The sequence below is a fragment of the Typopeltis vanoorti genome, chromosome 12 (assembly GCF_054136105.1).
Source record: "Typopeltis vanoorti isolate ZY-2024b chromosome 12, IOZ_Tvanoo_1.0, whole genome shotgun sequence".
In the NCBI taxonomy this organism is placed as follows: Eukaryota; Metazoa; Arthropoda; class Arachnida; order Uropygi; family Thelyphonidae; genus Typopeltis; species Typopeltis vanoorti.
In genome coordinates, this window is record NC_143560.1 from 132,260,836 (window position 1) to 132,284,849 (window position 24,014).

General features: G+C 39.7%; 1 protein-coding gene across 1 annotated transcript in view; it reads left to right on the forward strand.

Moving 5' to 3' along the window:
* LOC150101230 (MAM and LDL-receptor class A domain-containing protein 2-like) overlaps positions 1-24,014 on the forward strand; it is a 1,363,156-nt gene that overhangs the window by 1,123,615 nt on the left and 215,527 nt on the right. Inside the window, exon 43 of the mRNA XM_090402193.1 lies at positions 27-50. Coding sequence (XP_090258319.1) covers positions 27-50 — 24 coding nt within the window. The remainder of the gene's footprint in view (positions 1-26; positions 51-24,014) is intronic.

Below are 24,014 nucleotides of genomic sequence, written 5' to 3' on the forward strand. Positions count from 1 at the left end.
ATTTACTTATTGCATTTTTATTGCAGGTGATGAATGTCCACATACGCTGGGTATGTTTACACCTTTTCATAATTTTTAAAATTATGATTATTATGAATTGTTACTTGATATTCAGGAAAGATTATTACTAATGTAATAATTCTGAGAGAATGCTTTTTGAAACTGAAATGAAAATGAGAGCTGTTTAAATTCACAATAAAAACTTAGTAACTTCCCTTAATGTTTTTTAAAAGAGCAAGCAACCTGGCTGATTGGATAAAAACATAAACCTTTAAATATTTTAAAAAAGTTCAAAAACGAATGAAAAGAATGGTTTCAGGACTGTACAATATCAGTTCAGGATCGGCTGAGGGAATGTGAGCTGCAGAGTTTGGTGAATAGAAGGAGAGGTAATATTATTATTATTATTATTATTATTATTATTATTATTATTAAACAAGACCTCATGGAGTCAAAGACTCATCTAGGAGGTCCTTTTATCTCACACACATCTCATCATACCAGGTCTTAAACACATTCAAACTCCTTGCAGACACTACACTCTCAGGCAAGGCATTCCAATCATTCACAACTCTGCATGAAAAAAACCTGCCTCTCAATCCCCTACTCACACACTCTTTATCCAGTTGCCAGGGATGACCTCTGATTCTCCCCTGATCTCCCACTATTCTCTGTAGAACTTCTCCACCATTGATCCTATAACAACCCCTTACCAACTTGTAGGTCTCTATCATATCTCCCCTCTTCCTTCTCTCCACTAGACTCTGCAAATTACATCTTTTCAATTTTTCTTCATACTCGACATTCCAGAGGTCAGAAACTACCTTAATCAGTTGCCTTTGGATCCTTTCCAACATCTCTTCATCCTTCTGAAAACCCGGTGACCAAATCTGGGCACAATAGTCCATGTGTGGCCTAATCAAAGCCTTATACAATAGAACAAGGATCTCCCTACTTCTACACGTCAGTGTTCTCCGCATCATTCCCAGAAGTCTTTGTGTTGTCTTCACAATTTTGGCGATGTGTCCCCTAAATTTTAGATCCTAATCCACTATCACTCCCAGATCTCTTATTTCCTCTACCTCCAACAATATATTCTCACCAAGCATAAATTCTGCATCCCATCTTTGTTTTCCAAATTTTAAAACCTTACATTTTGCAACATTGAACTCACATCCCCATTTGCTTGCCCAATCACTCAATTTATTCAAGTCTTCTTGCAAGGCCACAACATCTTCACTACTCTTTATGGTTCGTCCCAACTTTGCATCATCTGCAAACAACGGAATATCTCCATCCAAATCTTCGCCAATATCATTAAATTAATATACAAGTTAAATAGTAATGGCCCTAAAACAGATCCCTGAGGCACTCCACTGGTGACTTTCCTTTTCCTGGATATTGCACCCCCATACACAACTTGTTGATACCTATCAGATAACCAGTCTCCAATCCAATGCACTACTCTAATATCCAACCCCATCTGCTCTAGTTTGACTGTCAACTTATCATGAGGTACTCTATCAAAAGCTTTTGCAAATTCCAAGTATACTGTGTATCCTTCTCCTCTGTCCAAGGAAGCAGTCACTTTATTGTAATAAGTAAGTAGATTACTAAAACACGACCTCCCTTTAGCAAATCCATGCTGTCCATCAAAGATTATACCATTGTTGTCAACCCAACTCTCGATCCTAGTTCTCACAAGCTTCTCCAACAACTTAACCACAACACCTGACACACAGATAGGCCTATAGTTTGATGCTTAAGTTCGATCACCTCCTTTATGAAGTGGCACAATCTTGCCCTCCTTCCACTCTTTAGGGACTTGACCAAGCGCAAGACTCATATTAAAAAAATATGTCAAGGCAGGTGTCAACTCTCTGGCACATTCCTTCAGAATACGCGGTGATATATTATCAAGTCCCACAGCCTTATTTACATCTAGTTTACTCAACTCCCCAAACACCTCTTGCTCACTTACAATCAGTCTCTCCTCCCCATCATCAACTGCTCTTAATCTCTCCATGAAGTCACATTCACAAGATTGAAAGATCTTTATGAACTGCTCATTAAGTATCTCCACCACACATTCTGCAACAGCTGTCTTTATACCATTTTCTGCAATCAATGTCATCCTTCCATAATCATTCTTTCTTTTGCTTGCTACATATCGAAAGAACTCCTTAGGATTCTTTTTGGCTTCATCAGCTAACTGCTGTTCATACCTCTCTATAGCTACCCTCACCAACTAAGTCACCCTCCTTGCTTCGTCCTTGTAGACCTCATGGAATTGGTTACTTCCACTTCTCTTATGCTGCCTCCACAATGCCCTTTTTCTCTGTATTGCATGCTTAATCTCTTTATTCATCCATTTCATACCTACCTTATTTAACCTTCTCACCTGTGGTAAACATTTAGACATTGCATCCACTAAATATTTTTTGAAAATCCCCCAAGCTGCATTGATCTCTTTTCCAGCTAACTCCTCATTCCATGCTACACCTGCAAGTTGTCTCCTGAGCTCTTCATAATCACCCCCCTTGTAGTTTCACATATACCCTTTTTTCACAGGGGTCCTTGCACTGCTGGCAATCACCCAAGTAATCACCTCATGGTCAATTTCGCCAATTGGTGGATGATTTGATACCTCATTGATAATTACATCCTCCGATGAGATGACCAAATCCAAGACCCTTAATCCTCTTGTGCCCTCTGTTATATACTGTCTGAGGTAGTTATCCCTCAAAAACTCAAGAAACTCATTTTCTTTACTTCCAGTTGCTATCTCTTCATTCCAGTCTATATTGCCATAATTAAAATCACCCATAATGATCACCCTTTTCTTATTTGCTTGGCTTATTTGACTATACATTTCACTATCACCACCATCCACATTACCAGGTCTATAACAACATCCCACGAAGTATTTGATTCTATTCACCTCTATCTCACACCATACTGCCTCAAAACCACTGGCCCCATATGATTGAGACTTTTAAACTGTTCAGAGGTGGTTACAGGGTTGACACTGGGAAATTCTTTCGCTTGATAGTGGGAAGGAGCAATAACTAGGGACCATCCCTGGAATTTATGAAAGGAAGCTGTGAGCAAGAGGGTGAGGAGTGGTTTCGTTGCATGGAGGATGGTTGAATTGTGGAATGCATTGCCCTAAGAGAGTGGTGAGAGCAAGAACGGTCAATGAGTTCAAGGAGTGGTATGATAGACTTTGTGTTTTCTAAGAAGGACCTCCCACAATGAGTCTCTTGACTCCATGGAGCTCTGAATAATAATAATAATAATAATAATAATAATAATTTTAATACTATAAACCATACTAAGTGATTGATTGCGTTACAAAAAAAATGTGTTGTTGCTTACAGAATAGCAACATATCAAACTATTAACTATCAAAGAATAAATCAGAGTACTTTAAAAGGAATCACACATGATAATCATGACGTGAAAACTAAAAATAAAGATATCCTGTAGATGTTTGGAGCAATTACTTCAAAAGACCTAAATGACACAAATAGTGACAGAATAGTTTTAGATAAAGATATCCTGTAGATGTTTGGAGCAATTACTTCAAAAGACCTAAATGACACAAATAGTGACAGAATAGTTTTAGAAGATATTGAAAAGGAATGTAGTCAATAGTACATTTCAATACTTAAGATAGGAGAATAACCATCAGATACCTGATGAAAGCAAGAAATTTTGGATATGTTTCAAATTTGCAAGATAAAAGGTTTATTGTGGTTACATTACATAATTCAGAAGGCATGTTCAGATGGTCAAATTCCAGATGATTGAAGTAGAGCTCTCATAGTACCACCTGTTAAGATAAATGAAACTGAATGAGAATTACAGAGGCATTTTCCTACTGAGTGTTCCAGCTAGATTTATACAAACACTCTTGAAAAGTTGCAAAAAAATTGTTTAAGAGAGACACGAAGAAGAAATGGGTTCAGATTAAATAGAGGCTTCAGGATTAGATTTTCACTTGAGACAAATAATTGAGAAATCATTGAAATATAACATGGATCTGGATTTAAGTAGATCTACAAAAGTCTCATGAAAAGGAACCAAAGGAAAAATGGTTCAAAAACTACAATTATATGGGGTGAACAGGACATTATACAGGCAAGTGTTATTAGGCTATATTTAAATAGTAAGTCCATCATTACAGTCGGAGATCTGGGAAAATGATTTGATGTAAAATCAGGTGTAAGACAAGGGTGCACAGTATCTTCACTCTTATTTATTATCTGCATTATTATTATTATTATTATTATTATTATTATTAAGGGAGACCCTCCAGGGAGACAGGGATTCATCAAGGAAGTCCATATATTGCCCACATCAGATATCAGACCTTTTCTTGAATTCATTCACACTACTTGCACTCATGACTCCCAAAGGCAATCCATTCCAATTATGTATCACTCTGTGAGAGAAAAGTGTAGCTCTCAACTCCTCTTCTTGCTTGCCTTCATTCTCAACTTCGATAGCTGCCCTCTCTTCCTTTTCCTACCCTTCATAAAATGAAATATTCCATCAACTGGTATCTTCTATGACCATTTCAGAAGTTTATAAATCTCAATCATATCACCCTTTCTTCACCTGTTGACTAGGCGAAAAGTGTTTGCAGTCCCAGGATTGTGATTTGTGTTCATAATCTGCATTCTGCAATCCTGGTATCATCTTTAACATGCACTTTCTCCACTCTCTACTTTAATATCCATCACCATAAAAGCCTAGAGGCCAGATCTGCACCCAAAAATCCAATTGAAGTTATATCAAGGTATTGTAAAGAGTCAGAATGACTTCCTCATCCTTACATGGTGAGGATCATTTCAACATGCAATTGTAATTATCCTCTGAGTTGTATTTGCTGTCTTTTCTATTTGGCCCTTGAACTTCAATTTCCTATCCACTAAAAGTCCATATCCCTAATCTGATCAGTTTCTTGTAGCATAACCACACCAGTATAATACAATATTGGATCATCTCATCACACCAAAGTGAATAACTTCATTTATTAGCACTGAACTGACAGTTATTTTCATATGCTTACAATTCCAACATATTCATATCATTCTGCAAGTACTGTATATCAGCCACATTCCTGATTATCCTGCCTATCTTTGCGCCATCAGCAAACAGCTGTATGTCACCTGTCAAATCCTTCCTAATGTCATTAATGTAAAGATTGAATAACAATGGAACAAGGACTGATCTTTGTGATATCATATAACTAATCACCACAAATCTTGCAGACTCATGTTCTCCCATGCGCTACTTTTTCATATGGCAGCCAACCATCCTCTGATATGTTCATTTATAATCCAATTGCATATTCTCATTTATGCAAGTCTTCTGTGCTATATCCTGTCAAATTCCTTAGCAAAATCTAAAAGTATCATGGTGTATCCATTCCCATAACATTATTATAAAATATGAGCAAGTTGCTCAAAGGTGACCTTCCAGTAAATGTTCATTGCAAAGTATAGATTCTCTGTCAACCCATTTCTGCATGCAGACTTCTACCAATGCTTCCAAAATCTTGACCATCACTCAGAGATACCAGTTGGTCATAGTTGGACATGCCAGTTTGAACTATTCTTCTGCAATGGGATTATCATATGTTCATTCCACTCCTTTGGACTCAATTCTGAGACTCACACTGTATATATACACAGTCAAAGGAACAAGCAGTTCATCTGAACACTCTTTTGGCATCTGTACTGATATTCCATCAGCTCCAATTGCCAAATTCTTATTCAGTTTGTGCAACAACTCTGGCACCTCCTCCTAATACACCTGAATTACTTTATGAAGTGATAGCAGCAGGCCAGGCTCGCGGAACGGGTGAATGCCGCAGGTGGAAAAATAAAAGGTGGAAAACTTACAAAGAGTTTATGTTACAATTATACTGGAGGCATAAAAAAATAAAAAAAGTTAATTAAATTGGATATATCATACATTTACATTAGCCAGGTGCTATCAGCCCGGGGGGACTTTTGGCCTCAAACACCACACGTCGCCACTGGAAATGGTCCTCTGCGACTGTCCATCATGTTCTGGTCTCCAGCCCAACAGCCTACAGGTCTTCCTTCTCCTGATCCACATATCTCCTTCTCGGTCTCCCTGGCGGCCTCCCTGATCGGGGTCAGGCCTCCCACACATCTCACAGTCCTTTTGGGGCCCATATGGTACAGGTCAAACACCACATGTCGCCACTGGAAATGGACCTCTGTGACTGTCTGCCATGTTCTGGTCTCCAGCCCAACAGCCTGCAGGTCTTCCTTCTCCTGATCCGCACATCTCCTTCTCAGTCTCCCTGGCGGCCTCCCTGATCGGGGTAGGGCCTCCTACACTTGTCTCACAGTCCTTTTAGGGCCCATATGGTACAAGTGCCCCAGCCACTGAAGACGCCGGGCTTGCAGCTCCATCAAGATGTCTGCCAAGTTGTATAAAGCATGTATGGCAGCATTGGACTGCCTCCTCCAGATTCTGTCTGCCATGACCCCTCCATAGATACGTCGCAGCATCTTGTTCTCGAATACTCTCAAGCTTGTCTCACCGTGAGAGTCCACACTTCAGCACAGTAGAGGAGAACAGGCCTGATCAAAGTCTTGTGTAGTCCAACCTTTGTAGTCCAAGACAGCAAGCACGAGGCAAAAAGGGGACGCACCTGATAATAGACCACATTCACAGCATTTACCTGACGCTGGACATCAGCCTCAACTTTGTTGTCTTCAGTCACAAAAGAATCCAAGTACCTAAATACCATCACCCTCTCAAACTGTGCAGCTCCCTCTGGATCTTGAGCAGCATGGCAACTCATAAAAGGTATTTTGTCTTCTCGGCGTTTTCTTCAGGCCAACTTCTTCTGCAGCTTCTTCAATAGCAGTAACCAATGCCACTGCGTCATCCCGTTGATGCGCCATAACTTCCAGGTCGTCCGCGTAGCCAAGAATCCTAACTTGCACCCCCATGTCGACTCCACCTGCAATTTACTGTGTGTTTCTAATTACTTTTTCCAACACTAGATTGAAGGTGAATCGGAGAAAGCCCATCACCCTGCTTCATACCAGTCTGTACTTGAAACGGGTCCAACAGGTCAGCTTCTGCTTTCACTCTTGCTCTTGAACCAGCTATGCACATCTGCACCATTTTTTGGAGTTTTCGAGGAATTCCTAGCTCTTCTAACACCTGCCATATTTTTGGGCATATTATTGAGTCATAGGCTTTAGAAAAGTCTATGAAAATATTATGAACTTCTCGGTTATATTCCCACCAATTTTCAAAAACTTGGCGCAGCGTGAAGAATTGGTCAATTGTTAAACGGTTCCTCCTGAAGCCCATCTGGTAGTCCCCAAGGCACATTTCTGCATATGGTGTGAGGCGCATTAGCATGATGTTAGACAGTACCTTGTAGCCCGTTGACAGCAGTGAGATGCCCCTATAGTTGCCGCATTGAGCCTTATCTCCTTTCTTATATACTGGAGTGATCAGTGACTCCTTCCACTCATTTGGCAGTCGTTCTTCTCACCAGATCATCAAGATGAGCCAGTGCAGCTGCTCCCGCAGGACGTTCCCACCATTCTTCAGGAGCTCCGCCATTATGCAGTCCACTCCTGGAGCCTTATTATTTTTCAGCATGTGGATAGCGCGAGTAATCTCACTAAATGTCAGCTCTTCAATAAATGGTTCAGCAGTTTGATAAGGAGTATAATCCTCTGATATTGATGTTCCAGCATTGACATTCAGCAAGTTCGCAAAATATCTACACCACCGAGCGAGAGCATCTTTTGAGTTTGTTAATAGATTTCCACTCTCATCTCTTATAGTTACAACTTGTGTCTGGGCACCTCTCATGGCTTTGATCATCCGGTACATCTCCCGTCCATTATTTGTCACCCTATTTCTTTCTATACTAACCACTTTCTCATTAAGATACTTCCGCTTTTCCTTGCGTAGACATGTATTCACCACTCTTCTCACCCTCTCATATGCTTTCTTCCTGCTATCCGCTAAGTAGTTCAATAGTGCTTCCTTTCGTTTCGCTACAGCTTCTTCACACTCTCTATTAAGCCATGCTTTTCTCTTCCTCTTTCTCTTTCCCACAGTTCTCAAGGCAGCTAACGTGACTGTATTTTTAATGGTGTCCCACATCCCATCCGGATCATCCTCTTACTCCTGTAACTCCTCAAAACGATTCTGCAACTCTAACTGGAAAGCTCGCTTGCCCTCCGCTATTTTCAACTTGTCCAGGTCCCATGCCGATCGTATGGTAGGACACGCGGGCTTCTGAACTGCAATTCTATGCCAGAAATCGTAGGCTACCAGATAGTGGTCGCTATCTCTATTTGCTCCTCTGAAACTTCTCACATTTGAGATGGAGCTATGGTGATGTCGATACACTAGTATATGGTCTATTTGGTTAGCTGTTCTACCATCTGGCGATCTCCAGGTCTGCTTGTGGACATCTTTATGCACAAGCATAGTGCTCCTTACAAAGCATCCCATAGCGGCGGCAAAACTTGCAAGTCAGATCCCATTATCATTGCACTCCTCATGTAGGCTCTCACTACCCACAAAAGGGCGCTACACACGCTCTCTCCCCAGCTTCATGTTGAAATCTCCCACTACTAGCTTGACATCATAGGATGGTAGATTAGCACAAGTATGCTCAAACACTTTGTAGAAACAATCTTTAGCTTCCTCCGAGCTCTCTTCAGTAGGCACATAACAGTTCACAACAGACACATTTTGAAAACATCCCTTAACTCTAATTGTACACAGCCGATTGTTCACAGGTTTAAAATCTAAAATATTACACAAAATATCACCAACTAAAAACGCAGTCCTCTGTCATCACCACTATAGTATGCCGTGTACCTCTGATTGCGGTTCGAGCCATGTCCTGGCCATCGTGCCTCTTTTACAGCACAAAGTCCAATTTTATACTGTCGTAAGATTAAAAAGATGTAATGAATGTGACTTCTTCTTTCACCAAACTACGTATATATTCCAGGTCCCAAAACGATTAATAATCATCGTCGCAAAGACGTCCGAATTCCAAGGCTTCTGTGGTGCTTGTTTCATAACCAATAGGGTTTTTACAGGAGTGGTGGTTGGCCCCTCGCTAGCCCTCCCCTTATATTAGGATTCCTTAACTAAATTGAGCAGCATAGTGCTAGCGACAGAAATCCTTAAGCAGTTGCATACAATAAAGTACTATAATAAGCTTCTACTCAAATTAGGTTTAGTTGCTCACACATTCTCTACCACTACAGTTTTTATTATTATTATTATTATTATTATTATTATTATTATTACCCAAGACCTCATGGAGTCAAAGACTCATCTGGGAGGTCCTTTTATTACACACACACACATCTCATCATACCATGTCTTAAACACACTCAAACTCCTTGCAGATACCACACTCTCAGGCAAGGCATTCCAATCATTCACAACTCTGCACGAAAAAAACCAGCCTCTCACTCCCCTACTTAAACCCTCTTTATACAGTTTCCAGGGATGACCCCTGGTTCTCCCCTGATCTCCCACTATTCTCTGTAGAACTTCTCCACCATTGATCTTATAACAACCCCTTACCAACTTGTAGGTCTCTATCATATCTCTCTCTTCCTTCTCTCCACCAGACTCTGCAAATTACATCTTCTCAATCTTTCCTCATACTCAACATTCCAGAGGTCAGAAACTTCCTTAGTCAGTCGCCTTTGGACCCTTTCCAACATCTCTTCATCCTTCTGAAAACCCGGTGACCAAATCTGGGCATAGTAGTCCACGTGCAGCCTGATCAAAGTCTTATACAACGGAACAAGAATTACCAGCCAAGGTGGATGAAATAGTGAGACCAAATTGCACTTCTTATCTATGTTATTAAATAGGCGTTACAGAATCATATCCAGATTTAGCTAGACCTCTATAGACATCATGGCCGATTGGGGTGTTAAATGACCAGGTCAAGGGCATAACTAACTGTGGTGCACACTGCTTAAGAATACATGGTGATATGTCATCCATTCCCACAGCCTTATTCACATCTAACCCAACCAACATCTGATACACCTCTGTTTCTTTCACTTTCAATTCTCCTAATACTTGCCTCTCTTCTGTATATTGTACCGGATAATTTATACCAGTATGATATATGCTGATAAAGTGCTTGTTCACTAATTCCACTATATCCTTTGCAGCTGTTAGTCTGATGCCATAACGATCCACAAATGTTAGTCTGCCATAATTATTCTTCCTTTTGCTTGCCATGTAGCAGAAAAATTCCCTTGACTACACCTTTTCTTTCCTCACCATTCTCATCACTTTTCTAGCCTGCACCTTATACTCTTCATCAATCTCATACGTTGCTTTTGTCAGATACTGCCTTGTGAGTTTCCATGCATTGTCAACATCTTTTTTGCTCTGCTCATCTACCCACCCTACTGTTGCTAACTGACTACAGAGCTTCCTATAATCACCTGCTTTATACTTCCACATGTAACCATTTTGGCAGTAGCCTTTTTTTTTGTTTCATCACTTCCCAAACAAATACCTCATGATCACTCTCTCCAACTTCTGGCAGTGTCAACACCTCATTAACAACTACATCGTGTGAAATTATCACCAAATCCAAAATATCAAAGCCTCTAATATCCACAGTCCACAGATCTCTCACATTTTTTGGTGCATACATATACCAGATTTTTCACAATGCATCCACTGCGAAAAATCCAAGGCAAAGCCAGACTTTCGTACAGAAGCCCTACTCTGATGTATGTTTCTTTATGGAGACCATCTTTAGAAGCTGAAGTAGTACAACAAAGAAGTGAAAACAGCAAACAAGTAGCAAAACACAATATTATTATTATTATTATTACGGACAGGGGATCGAGGGAGGCCCTAAACATCATGTCAAGAACTCTTCAGAATTCACACAGTATCTATCATACTTTGCTTTGAACCCATTCACAGTCATGGCACCCACATGCAGACTCTGGCAGCTTATTCCACTCATTCACCACTCTCCAAGTAATAAACCTAGTTCTAAACACCCTTGCTAACTACACTCTTGCTCAGTTTCCATGGGTGACCCCTAGTTCTCCTATCACCTGACCTGTTCTGAAAAATTTCCTTGAATTAATCTTGTAAAAACCCCTCAGTAATTTGAATGTCTCAATCATATCACCCCTTTTCAGCCTATCAACCAATTTCTGTAACCCACATATCTTCAACCTATTCTTGTAAGGTTCATTCCATAGACCAGCTACCATCTTGGTCACTCACCTCTGGGTCCTCTTTACCTCCTCACCATCAAGAAGAACCCTGGTGCTCAGATCTGGGCACAGTAGTCAAGATGGGGTTTTATCAAGGCCCCATAAAGAGGAACAATAACTAGCTTGTCTCTGTTCATCAAAGTATTCTTCAGTAACCAAGTGATCTGATGAGCTGATTTAGCTACTTTTGCTATGTGCCCCCAGACTTCAACTCCCTATCCACCAACACTCCCCAAATCTTTGGCTATGTCAATTTCCTAATGTACAGTTCCACCAATGTGGTATACTGCTTCTAATCTTTTCACCCCAAAATGCATAACCATACACTTTGACACATTAAACTGATGTCCATTCTCCTCAGCCCAGTCTGCCATTCTATCCAAATTATCCTGTAAAGTTTTCACAATGCACTCACTGTGAAAAATCCAAGGCAAAGCCAGACTATATAAACAATAAAAAATTTCAACAGCAACAACACCACTGAAAGGATACTTGTATCCAAACTGAAAAAATGCAGCACAATTTGCGACAAAAAGCCACACTATACACTAATTAAAATCACTTTTTTTATCACAGTTCAAAACTATTGCCAGGCTCACTTGCAACACTGCTGCAATCTCTGTACTGAAGGGAAAGGAGTTTACTTTATTTTGTAATCTTTTTTGCAATCAAAGTTATTCCATAACCAAGCAGCTCCCTCCAACTATAGGTAATACCCACTATGTGGATGTAACCAGATGCATTCGAGTATGTATTTGAGGAAATAAATAAGTGATAGGATTTGATGACATATCACCACATCTATTAAGGAAATATTCCAGGGAAATGACGGTAGCAATTACATGCCTTTTTAATAAAAGTCAGATTCCAAGTCAGTCACCACCTTTATGCAATTATTCTACTGCATAAAGGTGGTGATAAGGCTATAACTTCAAATTATAGGCCAGTCTGTATATCTGGAGGTGAAGGTACTGGAGAGATTGGTGAGAGGTAGGATTCAGAAATGGGTTGATAACAACAGTATTCTCTGTGGTTATCAGCATTGGTTTGTTAAGGGAAGATCATGTTTCACTAACTTACTTATGTGCTATTACAAGGTGACAAATACCTTTGACAGAATATATTTATATGTAGTGGTGTACTTGGATTTTGCAAAGGCTTTTGATAAACTGTCAATGGCAAGCTCTTAAATAAATTGAAACAGATGGGATTGGATAACAGACTTTTGAGTTGGATCGGTGGCTGGCTGTCAGATAGGTATGAGAAAGTTGTATATTGGGATGCAGTATCCCAAAAGAGGCAGGTCACTAATGGTGTATGGCAGGGGTCAGTTTTTGGACCATTGCTGCTCAGTTTGTATGTTACTGATATGGGGATGGGTTTAAATAGTGATGTGCAGCTGTTTACAGATGATAATGCAAAACTGGGGAGATCGATGCAAAGTCAAGCAGATGTTATGGCCTTACAAGAGGGCTTGAATAGTTTGCATGAATGGGCAAGTAAGCTTGAATAGTTAGCAATGATGGGATGTGAATTATACACTTGGTGGGGAAACTTTAAAGGTAGTTAAGCAGATGAGAGATCTATGAATGATAGTGGACAAGGACCTGAAATTTAGGAGCCACATTTCAAAAGTTGCAAAGACATCACATCGGATAATGGCAGATGCAGAGGACACTCACATGCAAAAATTGAGAGATTATGATGCCATTGTATAAAGCCTTGATCAGGCCTCATATTTGTGCACAGATTTGGTGTCCGGATTTTCATGATGATGAGAATATGTTGGAAAGAGTCCAGAGAAGAGTCACAAAGGTGGTCAGTAGTCTTTGGAATGTCTAGTACAAGGAAAGATTGAGAAAGAATGTAAGTGTTGCAGAGCCTTGTGAATGGGAGGAATGGGGGGGGGGGTTTGATTGAGACATATAAGCTAGTCAGGAGTTGTAATCTTATTGACATGGGGAAGATTTTTCATAGAATGGGGGGGGGGGTAGAACAAGAGGCCATCACTGGAAACTGTATAAGGAGGATGTTAGCAGAGGAGTGAAGAGAAGGTTCTCCGCACGGAGTGTGGTTGATGAGTGGAATGCATTGCCTGAGTGTGTTGTGAATGTAGACACATTGAATCAATTTAAAGCACAGTTAGATGAGCATTGTGTTCAATAGTGTGTGTGCCTCCCATGATGAGTCTCCAACTCCATGATAGTCAGATGTTAATAATAATAATAATAATTTACTGCACTCTGTCATTCATGTAATATGAGGGTCATAGAAAGACAGCTGCAGCAGGAAGCAATGGAACACCTTCCAAAATGGTTGCTTACAAATGGATTTTATATTTGTTTCTCTGATGGCCATAATTGTGTTTGTGTGAATGTTAACTGAAAGCAGAATGATGAGTGAAATAAAACTGCTAAGAAAGAAGACAGAAGGAATGAAGACTCAGTTGAGGAAGACATGAGTAAGAGGAAGAAAGGGGCATCAGAGAGCAAGGGAGAGAGAGGCAGGGGAAGAGACAGTGGAAGAGACCTCCTCTGCCCAGTTTATATCAGAATAGTACTTGAGGCCAGATGAAGTACTATTTTGATATAAACTGGGCAGAGGAGACAGCATGCAATAATAAGAAAACTGAATTTTTATATTCCTTGAGACAACTGTCTTAGGCAGCATGTGGGGGTAAGAACATGAGGATCAAGAGTCTGGGATTTGGTCATAGCATTAGAGCATCTGATTGCGGCAGAAATGTCATACTTTCCCCCAGTTGGTGAAAGTGACTCTGTGGTCCTGAGCTGAAGGATGAGCAAATGAGTAGCAGTATTAAGGCAGAAGGAATTTGTGTAGAATTATGTACAGTAGAATGCAGCAGTACAATGGATGAAAGAATTAGAAAAAAAGAGGGGTCAGGAAAGCATGGTATATACTTAGGGAAAACTGTTGACAGCAATGTAAGATTGTGTATATACCACGCGTGAAGAAGATAAAGCAATTTGGAGTCAAATTGGTGATGAGAAATTACAGAGAGAGAGGTGGAGGACAGTTATATGAGGATAATATAAGGCTCAGTCTAGGAAAGTGACTAGTGTTGTAAGGAAAACAAAATTAGAATATGAGTGGAGGGCACTTCAGTCCAATGAGAATCCAGAGGAATTATTGCACTATGTGACAACTAGGAGGAAATATGATAGTGGATGGGTTATCTTGCTGAATGGAGAGGACACTGTATCCAATGCAGATTACATAGTTGAGCTATTTAATGTCCACTTTATTAGAATGCTCCATCATTGTTCTGCAGGCTTTATTCCTGGAAGAACAGGGAGTGTCGTGATGTTAACAGTGAATGGAGAGGATGTATTCCAAATACCAAGTATACTAAATGTCAGTAAGACAGAGGGACTAGGTGGATTTTCACCATGTATTTTCAGTGAATCTGCTGTAGAACTACCATGCTGTTAACTTGGCTGTTTAATGAAAGTCTTGAAAGGGGACAGGTTTCTGTAAAGTGAAATGAGGGGAAATGGTGCCATCATTTGTATTTTAGACTAGCTAAATTTTCCACCCCTACTGTTGTCTACCAGCAGCTCTCACACTCACAGAAATGAATACTCTGATTTTTTGCCTGTTTACACTGACAGCTCAAAATCAAAGATCCTAGTGGTATATTCTGCTGTCTTCCCGAACAACATATCTGCTGATATCCCACTAGAGTGTAATAACTTTGCTGCTGAACTGTATGCAATAGAGTTGTCATTAAAATATGTAACATTGAATCGCTACCAAAGGAGTATAGTATATACTGATTTACTGTGTTCTCTAGAAGTGATAAAACAACTAGAGCTCCAGAAACTTTCAATAGTATCTCAAATCCAACATCTCCTCTCTCGGTTATGGAAATTACACTTGGATGTATGCTTCTGTCAGGTTTCAAGTTACATTGGAATTAAGGAATATGAGGCTACAGATGCTACAACTAGATCAGCTTGTTCACAAGCTATTTCCACCATATGCTGTTCCCATACACTGATTACTGCCAGATCATCAAACACATGGTGTATCCCAGTGGTTAGTCATTGCAAAATAGAGAATCCACTTATAAGCTATATTGAATCAAGCCTGAAATTAAATTGTGGATGTCTCCACACATGGTCTGTAAAGAAGAGGTTGTTCCTGCTCAGCTATGCATAGGTCATAGTCATCTGACACAAAGTAATGGTGATGACATACCGCTTTTTTTTTCTCTTTGTGTGTGTGTGAGAGAGAGAGAGAGAGAGAGAGAGAGAGAGGGTGAGTTCATTGGTGCTGGACTATCCATCAGTCATTTTAAGCGTTGGCCCTGATTTCGTTAATGAGCATAGTCACTATTTTAGCCATAATCATAATTTGTCTGAGCCCTAAATTATCAGACAGATATTATCTATCTTATGAATTGTATTTACACTGTTTCATTTACATTAATAGTTTTAACGGAACATATGCACTAGAACATATTAAAACAACTTTCATGGGTTATACATGTACCAAAAATTATATAGAACTTTATTGAAAAACTGCAATATATTTGGAAGCTGTCATCCTTCCTACTATCTTTAAAGTATACATTACCACCTCTTTCTATATTAGGTGTCCATCAAGTTTCTTATTATTATTATTACCACTCCAAAACCTCATGGAGTCAAAGACTCATCTGGGAGGTCCTTTTCATACCATGTTTTAAACACATTCAAACATTTTCCAGACACCACATTCTTAGGCAAGGCATTCCAATCATTCACAACTCTGCATGAAAAAAACCTACCTCTCACTCCCCTACTCAAACCCTCTTTATACAGTTTCCAGAGATGACCTCTGGTTCTCCCCTGATCTCCCACTATTCTATGTAAAACTTCTCCACCACTGATCCTATAACAATTCCTTACCAACTTGTAGGTCTCTATCATATCTCCCCTCTTCCTCCTGTCCACCAGACTCTGCAAATTACATCTTCTCAATCTTTCCTCATACTCAACATTCCAGAGGTTAGAAACTATCTTAGTCAGTCTCCTTTGAACCCTTTCCAACATCTCTTCATCCTTCTGAAAACCCGGTGACCAAATCTGGGCATAATAGTTCATGTGTGGCCTAATCAAAGCCTTATACAATGGAACAAGAATCTCCCTACTTCTACACGTCAGTGTCCTCCACATAATTCCCAGAAGCCTTTGTGTTGTCTTCACAATTTTGGCGATGTGTCCCCTAAATTTTAGATCCTTATCCACTATCACCCCCAGATCTCTTATTTCCTCTACCTCCAACAATATATTCTCACCAAGCATAAATTCTGCATCCCATATTTGTTTTCCAAATTTTAAAACCTTACGTTTTGCGACATTGAACTTGCATCCCCATTTCCGTGCCCAATCACTCAATTTATTCAAGTCTTCTTACAAGGCCACAACATCTTCACTACACTTCATGGTTTGTCCCAACTTTGCATCATCTGCAAACAACTGAATATCTCCATCCAAATCTTCACCTATATCATTAATATACAAGTTAAACAGCAATGGACCCAAAACAGACCCCTGAGGCACTCCACTAGTGACTTTCCTTTTCCTGGATATCGCTCCCCCATACACAACTTGTTGATACCTATCAGATAGCCAGTCTCCAATCCAATGCACCAATCTAATATCCAACCCCATCTGCTCTAGTTTGACTGTCAATCAAAAGCCTTTGTGAAATCCAACTATATTACTGTGTATCCTTTTCCTCTGTCCAAGGAAGCAGTCACTTTATTGTAATAAGTAAGTTGATTACTAAAACATGACCTCCCTTTAGCAAATCCATGCTGTCCATCAAAGATAATACCATTGTATTCAACACAACTCTGGATCCTAGTTCTCACAAGCTTCTCACAAGTGTCTTGCTCATGTCATTTTTGCTATTTTCGACAGACTGGCTATTCTGCCCTGATTAGAATTGAAGAACACAACACTTCAATTCTAATTCAAGACTATATTACATTTTTGGAATCTGACAAGTCTGGCCATACTGCTCATGCTGTTGACACTAGACAGAACAGACAAAACTTCTTTATTCCAGAAAGTTCAAATTCGAATATCTTTTCCTTGAAACATGAAATACTACAAAAATCGTCTGAACCTAAACTGAAATAACTGCATCCAATATCCAAGTTTTGGATATTGGCATGTCATAAGCTTGTTTGTATGTTTCTTTGCTGGTCTTTTTCAACAAAGGGTGAGTTAGCTGGTCTCATATGGAGGAAGGGGGTTTTTTCCCACCTGAAAACTCAGGTTTTTCATCTCCCAGAACAGGCAAACCTGCCCCATGAACACATGCATCTACAGACATAGGACACACCACGAAGCATAGGGCTAACCACCTTATCCTTGAGTTACAATTGAGAAGTCCAAGAATAGTTGGAAGCTTGTGGGTGCTTAACTGCCTATTAGATGCACTGATGGAATGAAATGGAAGAATAATTATTTTAAATAGAATAGTAGAAGAGGAGAGAATAGGAACAGTAGAAGAATGAGAGAGAGAGAGAGAGAGAGAGAGAGAGATAGGGAATGATAGAGGAGGAGAGAATAGGAACAGTGGAAGAGAGGGAATGAGAAGCATGCAAGGGAGCACTGGAACCAGAGATAGAGTAACGTCAGGAAGGCAGGTAAGTAGGGGAACACAGAGAGAAAGTGTTAGAGAAGAGAGAGAAAGAGAGTGAGAGATGCATGTGAGCAATCGAGGAATAGGGTGGTAAGAGGTGTAATGTATGTGGTCTCATTGATCCATGGTGTGTAAGATAGGATGAGTGAGGAGTGTTTGCCTGGAACAATGATAGAAAGTGTGGGTATGGCAATTAAGAGGGGTGAAAGGATGATTGAGATGAATGTGATGGTAGGAACAAATGACTTGAGTGGTGGTGTAAATAGAGCAGCGAGAGATATGAGATTCTTGCTTGAGGTAGTACGAAAGAAGACGTAGAGAGGAAAGATTGAGAGTGTGTGTGTGTGTGTGTGTGTGTGTGTGTGTGTGTGTGTGTGTGTGTGTGTGTGTGTGTGTGTGTGTTGCCCAGGTATGATAATAACGAACTGAGCAGAACAGTAGTAATAATGAATATCATAATAGCTAGAATGTGTCAGAAAAGAGGATTGGAATATGAGGATGCTTGGAGAACATTAGAGGACAGAAAAGAACTGTATGTGAGAGACCACTTGCATTTCAAAGAAGAAGGACATAGGCATCTGGAGAGATTGCTGATTTTTGAAAGAGTCAGCGTGTCAATGCAGGGAAACTAGAATTCCCAGAGTAGATGGTAGCAGGAATGGCCTCTTGTGGGAATGGGTGCTTGGGGACAACACCAGCTAACACTGAGTCCAGTGGAGTTTGGAGGGGATAATGATAGTCACAGTGACATTTTTATGCTTTATACTAATGCCAGGAGTATCCAGAATAAATGAGATGAATTGGTGGCACTAATAGTATCAGCCTATCCAAAGATTATTGGGATCTCTGAGATGTAGCTGATGGAAGATGATATAATAACAGGAATAGAAGTAGCAGGAGCATTTTTTGGAAGGATAGAAGGGAAAATGCTGTGGTGGAGTACTGCTTATGATAAGTGATGACTTTGTCCTCTAAGAGTGGAGGCTTTGGAAGGCAGTGACACGAATGTATTTCAAAGCATATGGTGTGAGGTAGAGGTGGAAAAGACAGGATATTTAGTGCAGTGTTGCTACAGACCAAGGAGCACAGAGGGTGGGGACCAGAAGATAGTTGAGCTTGGCAAGGGTGAAGAATGATTATTATGGGAGATTTTAACTATAGCAGTATGAATTGAGGAGAGGAAGATGCGTGTAGCAATAAGGGAATGGAGTTTCTAGAATTCTTGATCGACAAATGTCTTAGGCAACATGTAATAGAGGGAACAAGAGGTTCAAGAGTTTGGGATTTGGTCATAGCCTCAGAAGAGTTGATAATAAATGAGATGACATCTCTCCTACCAGTTGGAGAGAGTGACCATGTGGTTTTGACTTGGAAGATGAATAGACATGCAGGAATATCAAAGAGACAGGAACGTGTGTGGAATTATAAAGCAGATGATTATAATTGTCTTAGACAGCAACTTGGGGAAGTTTCATTGAGGGAGGAATTGGAAGGCCGGGATATCATTAGTGCTTGCGAAATTGTGAAAGAATATTTGTTAGCAGCAATAGTAAGCTGTATTCCACAAATGAAGGAGAGGACACAAATTGGTGTAAAATGGATGACAAATAATATTAAACAGGAACCGCATGTGAAAAAGAGGCTATGGAAGAGATATATGGAGACAGGTGAAAAGATGCATGAAGAATATAAGACACAGGCCAGGAGAGTGACTAGTATGGTAAGGAAGGTGAAACTGGAATATGAGAAGAAATTGGCCCTAAGATCCAAAGAAAATCCTAGGAGGAGAAATGATTGTGTAAAAAAGGCATTGGGAGATAAAAATGGGAATAGAGTGACTGATGCAGAGGACATAGTGGAATTGTTCAATGAACACTTTATTGGTGTATTTCATCCTGGAGCAGTAAATTTTAATACTAGAGGGATAGGGAAGGTTTGAGATTTAGAGGTGCAGGAGAAGAGCGTGTTCAAATACTGAGTACTGTGGATGTCAGTAAAGCTGTGGAACTGGATGGTATTTCACCACGAGTTTTGAGAGAATGTGCTAAAGAACTGACAGCTCCTTTGACCTGGCTTTTCAATGAAAGTCTGGCTATGGGAAAGTTATCCAAGGAATGGAAGGTAAGATAGTGCCATTGCATAAAGGCGGTAGCCAAAGGGAAATGTCTAATTATAGGCCAGTTTGTGTGTCATTACTAGTTGTTAAGGTCTTGGAGAAATGCGGGACTATATACAGCGTTGGGCAGATGAGGGTAATATTATCTCTGAGAATCAACATTTATTTATTAAGGGGTTTAGTAATATGATTGCCTTTTATAATAGAGTTACAAGAGCAGTAGATGAGGGAAAGGTATGTACTGCCATTTTCTTGGATTTGGTGAAGGCATTTGACAGGGTGCCACATGATAAGCTGATATTTAAGTTGCAGCACATGGGTGTGGTTGTCAGGTTGGTCAACTGGATTCAGGATTGGCTATCCGATAGGTATCAGAAAGTTGTGTATGGTGGAGCAGTATCAAGGATGCAGAGGGTTACAAATGGGGTCCCACAGGGCTCATACTGGGACCTATATTGTTTATCCTTTATATCAATGACATTGTCAGTGGATTGCAGGGGGATATTCAGTTGTTTTCAGATGATGTGAAGCTGGGAAGGGTTACTAGTAATAGTGCAGATGTGGTAGCCCTGCAATAGGATTTGAATGAGCTAGACAGAAGAGGAAATGTATGGAGGTTTTGGTTTAATGCAGGAAAATATAAGGTCTTGAGGTTTGGGACACATCGATGGGACACTACATACTCTATTGGAGTAGGTGTACTGGAAGAAGTAGGGGAGACAAGAGATCTGGGATTGATGATTGATTGAAACCTAAAATTTATGGGACATATCGCAAAGGTGGTGAAGGTAACACAGAGGATTGCTACAATATTGAGAAGGACACTGACCTGCAGAGATAAAATGGTTATCATTCCAATGTATAAGATGCCGATCAGACCACACTTAGACTATTGTTCTCAGATCTGGTCCCCAGGATTTGAAGGGGATAAGTTAACTGTGGAAAGGGTACAAAGGTGGATAACAAAGATGGTTTCAGGACTGTACAATGATGGTTATGAGGATTAGCTGAGGGAATGTGGACTGCAGAGTTTGGTGGATAGATGGAGAGGTGATATGATTGAGACTTTTAAACTGGTGAGAAGTGGGTTACAGGGTTGACACTGGGGAGTTCTTTCGCTTGGTTGAACAGCAGGAAGGAGTGATGACAAGGGGCCATCCCTGAAAGTTATGAAAGAAAATTGTGAGCAAGAGGATGAGGAGTGGTTTCTTTGCATGGAGGGTGGTTGAATCATGGAATGCATTGCCTGAGAGTGGTGAGAGTGAGAACGGTCAATGAATTTAAGGAGTGGTATGATAGACTTTGTGTGGGAGGTCCTAGCAAGGACCTCCCACAATGAGTCTTTTGACTCCATGGAGGCCTAAATAATAATAATAATAATAATAATAATAATCATTATTTACATAACTTTCTAAAATTATTCCTTTGAACTCTACCAGTGTAATTTGCTGCTGATATACTTCAGCTGCAAATGAGACATGAGTTAATATAGATTTGTGACTCATTATTGTGATTCGTGTTTTGAATGTAGTCAATGTTCTGTCTCTCTGATGATATCCACATAACGTTGAATAAATATTGGAGCTTTTGAATAAAATTGTATATAAGTTTTGTTACATGTATAAGCTGTGAAAGTTATTTTATTTACTTTGTTTTTTATTTAGGCAATATCTTTGTATATAGTCTTTTAATGCCTAGTTGTTTTCATCTGTATTGTTTTTGTATACAAACACTATTTTTACTTACCTTTTATTCATTCTAATTTATATCAGTTTCTCCTTTTGCATAGTTATCATGTCATTTTTTAGTATACTGATAAGATCTATCCTGGCACAGTATGACCATATCTTTCTTTGTGCCATAAAACACTAAATAGTCAATCAAACAAACAAAAACATATCAGGAATATGTCTACTGATTTCTTGCAAGGGCCATTGGGTACAATTTCTTCCTCTATATTATGACTCCTCTCTAACTCATATAGCACTATTGAAACAAAACCTAAAGAGAAATCTGACCTCATATCTTTCATCTCTTCCACCCTTATGCATAGATGACCAAAGCAATTTTCTCCAACTTCTTCTTCTTCTTTTCAGCCATTTTCTGTCCACTGCTGGTATGAAGGCCTCCTCCAGTTCTTTCCACCTTTCTCTGCTCTTGGCAATAGTTGACCAATTTTTCCAAACAAAATTTGACAATTCATCACTCTACCTTCTTTTAAGATGTCCTTGTTCTCGTTTCACTTCTTTTGGAATCCAGTTTGTTAATATGGTTAATATCGCTCATCTTCTCTTCTGGATAAACGTCCAGCCCATTTCCATTTTGTTCATTTGTGGTGAAGAATGAGGTCAGTGATACAAGTCTGGCTTCTTATCCAGGTGTTTCGCTTCTTATCTTTTAATGTGATGCCTGGCATCAGCCTATCCATTTTTCTTTGAGTTGTCACTAGTTTATTTGTCAGTGCTTTTGTTAGAGGCCAATTTCACAACCATATGTGATGAATGGAATTTCATCACATATGGTTAAATGTCTTCCTTTTTAAGCAGAGTATTATTATTATTATTATTATTATTAAACAAGACCTCATGGAGTCAAAGACTCATCTAGGAGGTCCTTTTATCTCACACACATCTCATCATACCGGGTCTTAAACACATTCAAACTCCTTGCAGACACCACACTCTCAGGCAAGGCATTCCAATCATTCACAACTCTGCACGAAAAAAAACCTGCCTCTCACTCCCCTACTCACACCCTCTTTATACAGTTTCCAGGCATGACCTCTGGTTCTCCCCTGATCTCCCACTATTCTCTGTAGAACTTCTCCGCCATTGATCCTATAACAACCCCTTACCAACTTGTAGGTCTCTATCATATCTCCCCTCTTCCTTCTCTCCACTAGACTCTGCAAATTACATCTTTTCAATCTTTCCTCATACTCGACATTCCAGAGGTCAGAAACTACCTTAGTCAGTCGCCTTTGGAGTATGACATCATTGTTTTGAAAAATGCTTTTCAATTTTCTGAATGCACTCCAAGCAAGTTGAACTCTTCTATTATTTCCTTTTGGAGTACACAGTTTAGATCAATGAGTTGGCCTAAGTATGTATATGAAGAGACTCTTTCCAAGAAATTGTTTTCTATTATTATGTTTTTGGTGTTACAAATGATTAAACATGATTTTAGTTTTTTTCTCTGTTTATTTTTAGACTGACTTTTCTGCTTTCATGATATAGATCTTCTATCATTATATTAAGGTCTTGTGGAGTGTTTGCAAAAGTTATGATATCATCTGCATATTTTACGTGTCCAGTTTGTCCATATTCAACCCATGCCAATAAATGGAAATAAATATCTGCCATCAAACTACTACTTTCATCTTGGTGCTCTTTAAAGTAATAAAGAAAGTCATCAATAGTCATCTTCCTCATCATCTTGAGAGCTACTAGCTAATCAACTATCACCAGTACAGAGTCTCCTAATCAAGATCCACAGACATCTTGCCCACATCCTCACTTCTGTATGCATACCATGAAAAGGTCTGGAGTAACCTCTGCTGTCTCACATATTTCCAAGCCATTTGATACAGTCCAGCATAGAGGGCTTCACAATAAATTCCCATTTTATGGTCTACCTTTCACTCTTTATAACTGTATTATTATTATTATTACGGGCAACTCCAGAGAGTCATTAGACTCATCGAGGGAGGCCCCAAATCATATTCATTACAGCTGTTCTACATTCATACAGTATCTATCATACCTCGCCTTAAACTCATTCACTGTCACAGCATCCACCACAGACTCTGGGAGTGCATTCCACTCATTCACCACTCTACAAGTAAAGAACCCAGCTCTATCACCTTTACTAACCACACTTTTGCCCAGTTTCCATGGATGTCCCCTAGTCCTCCCACAACCAGCCCTGTT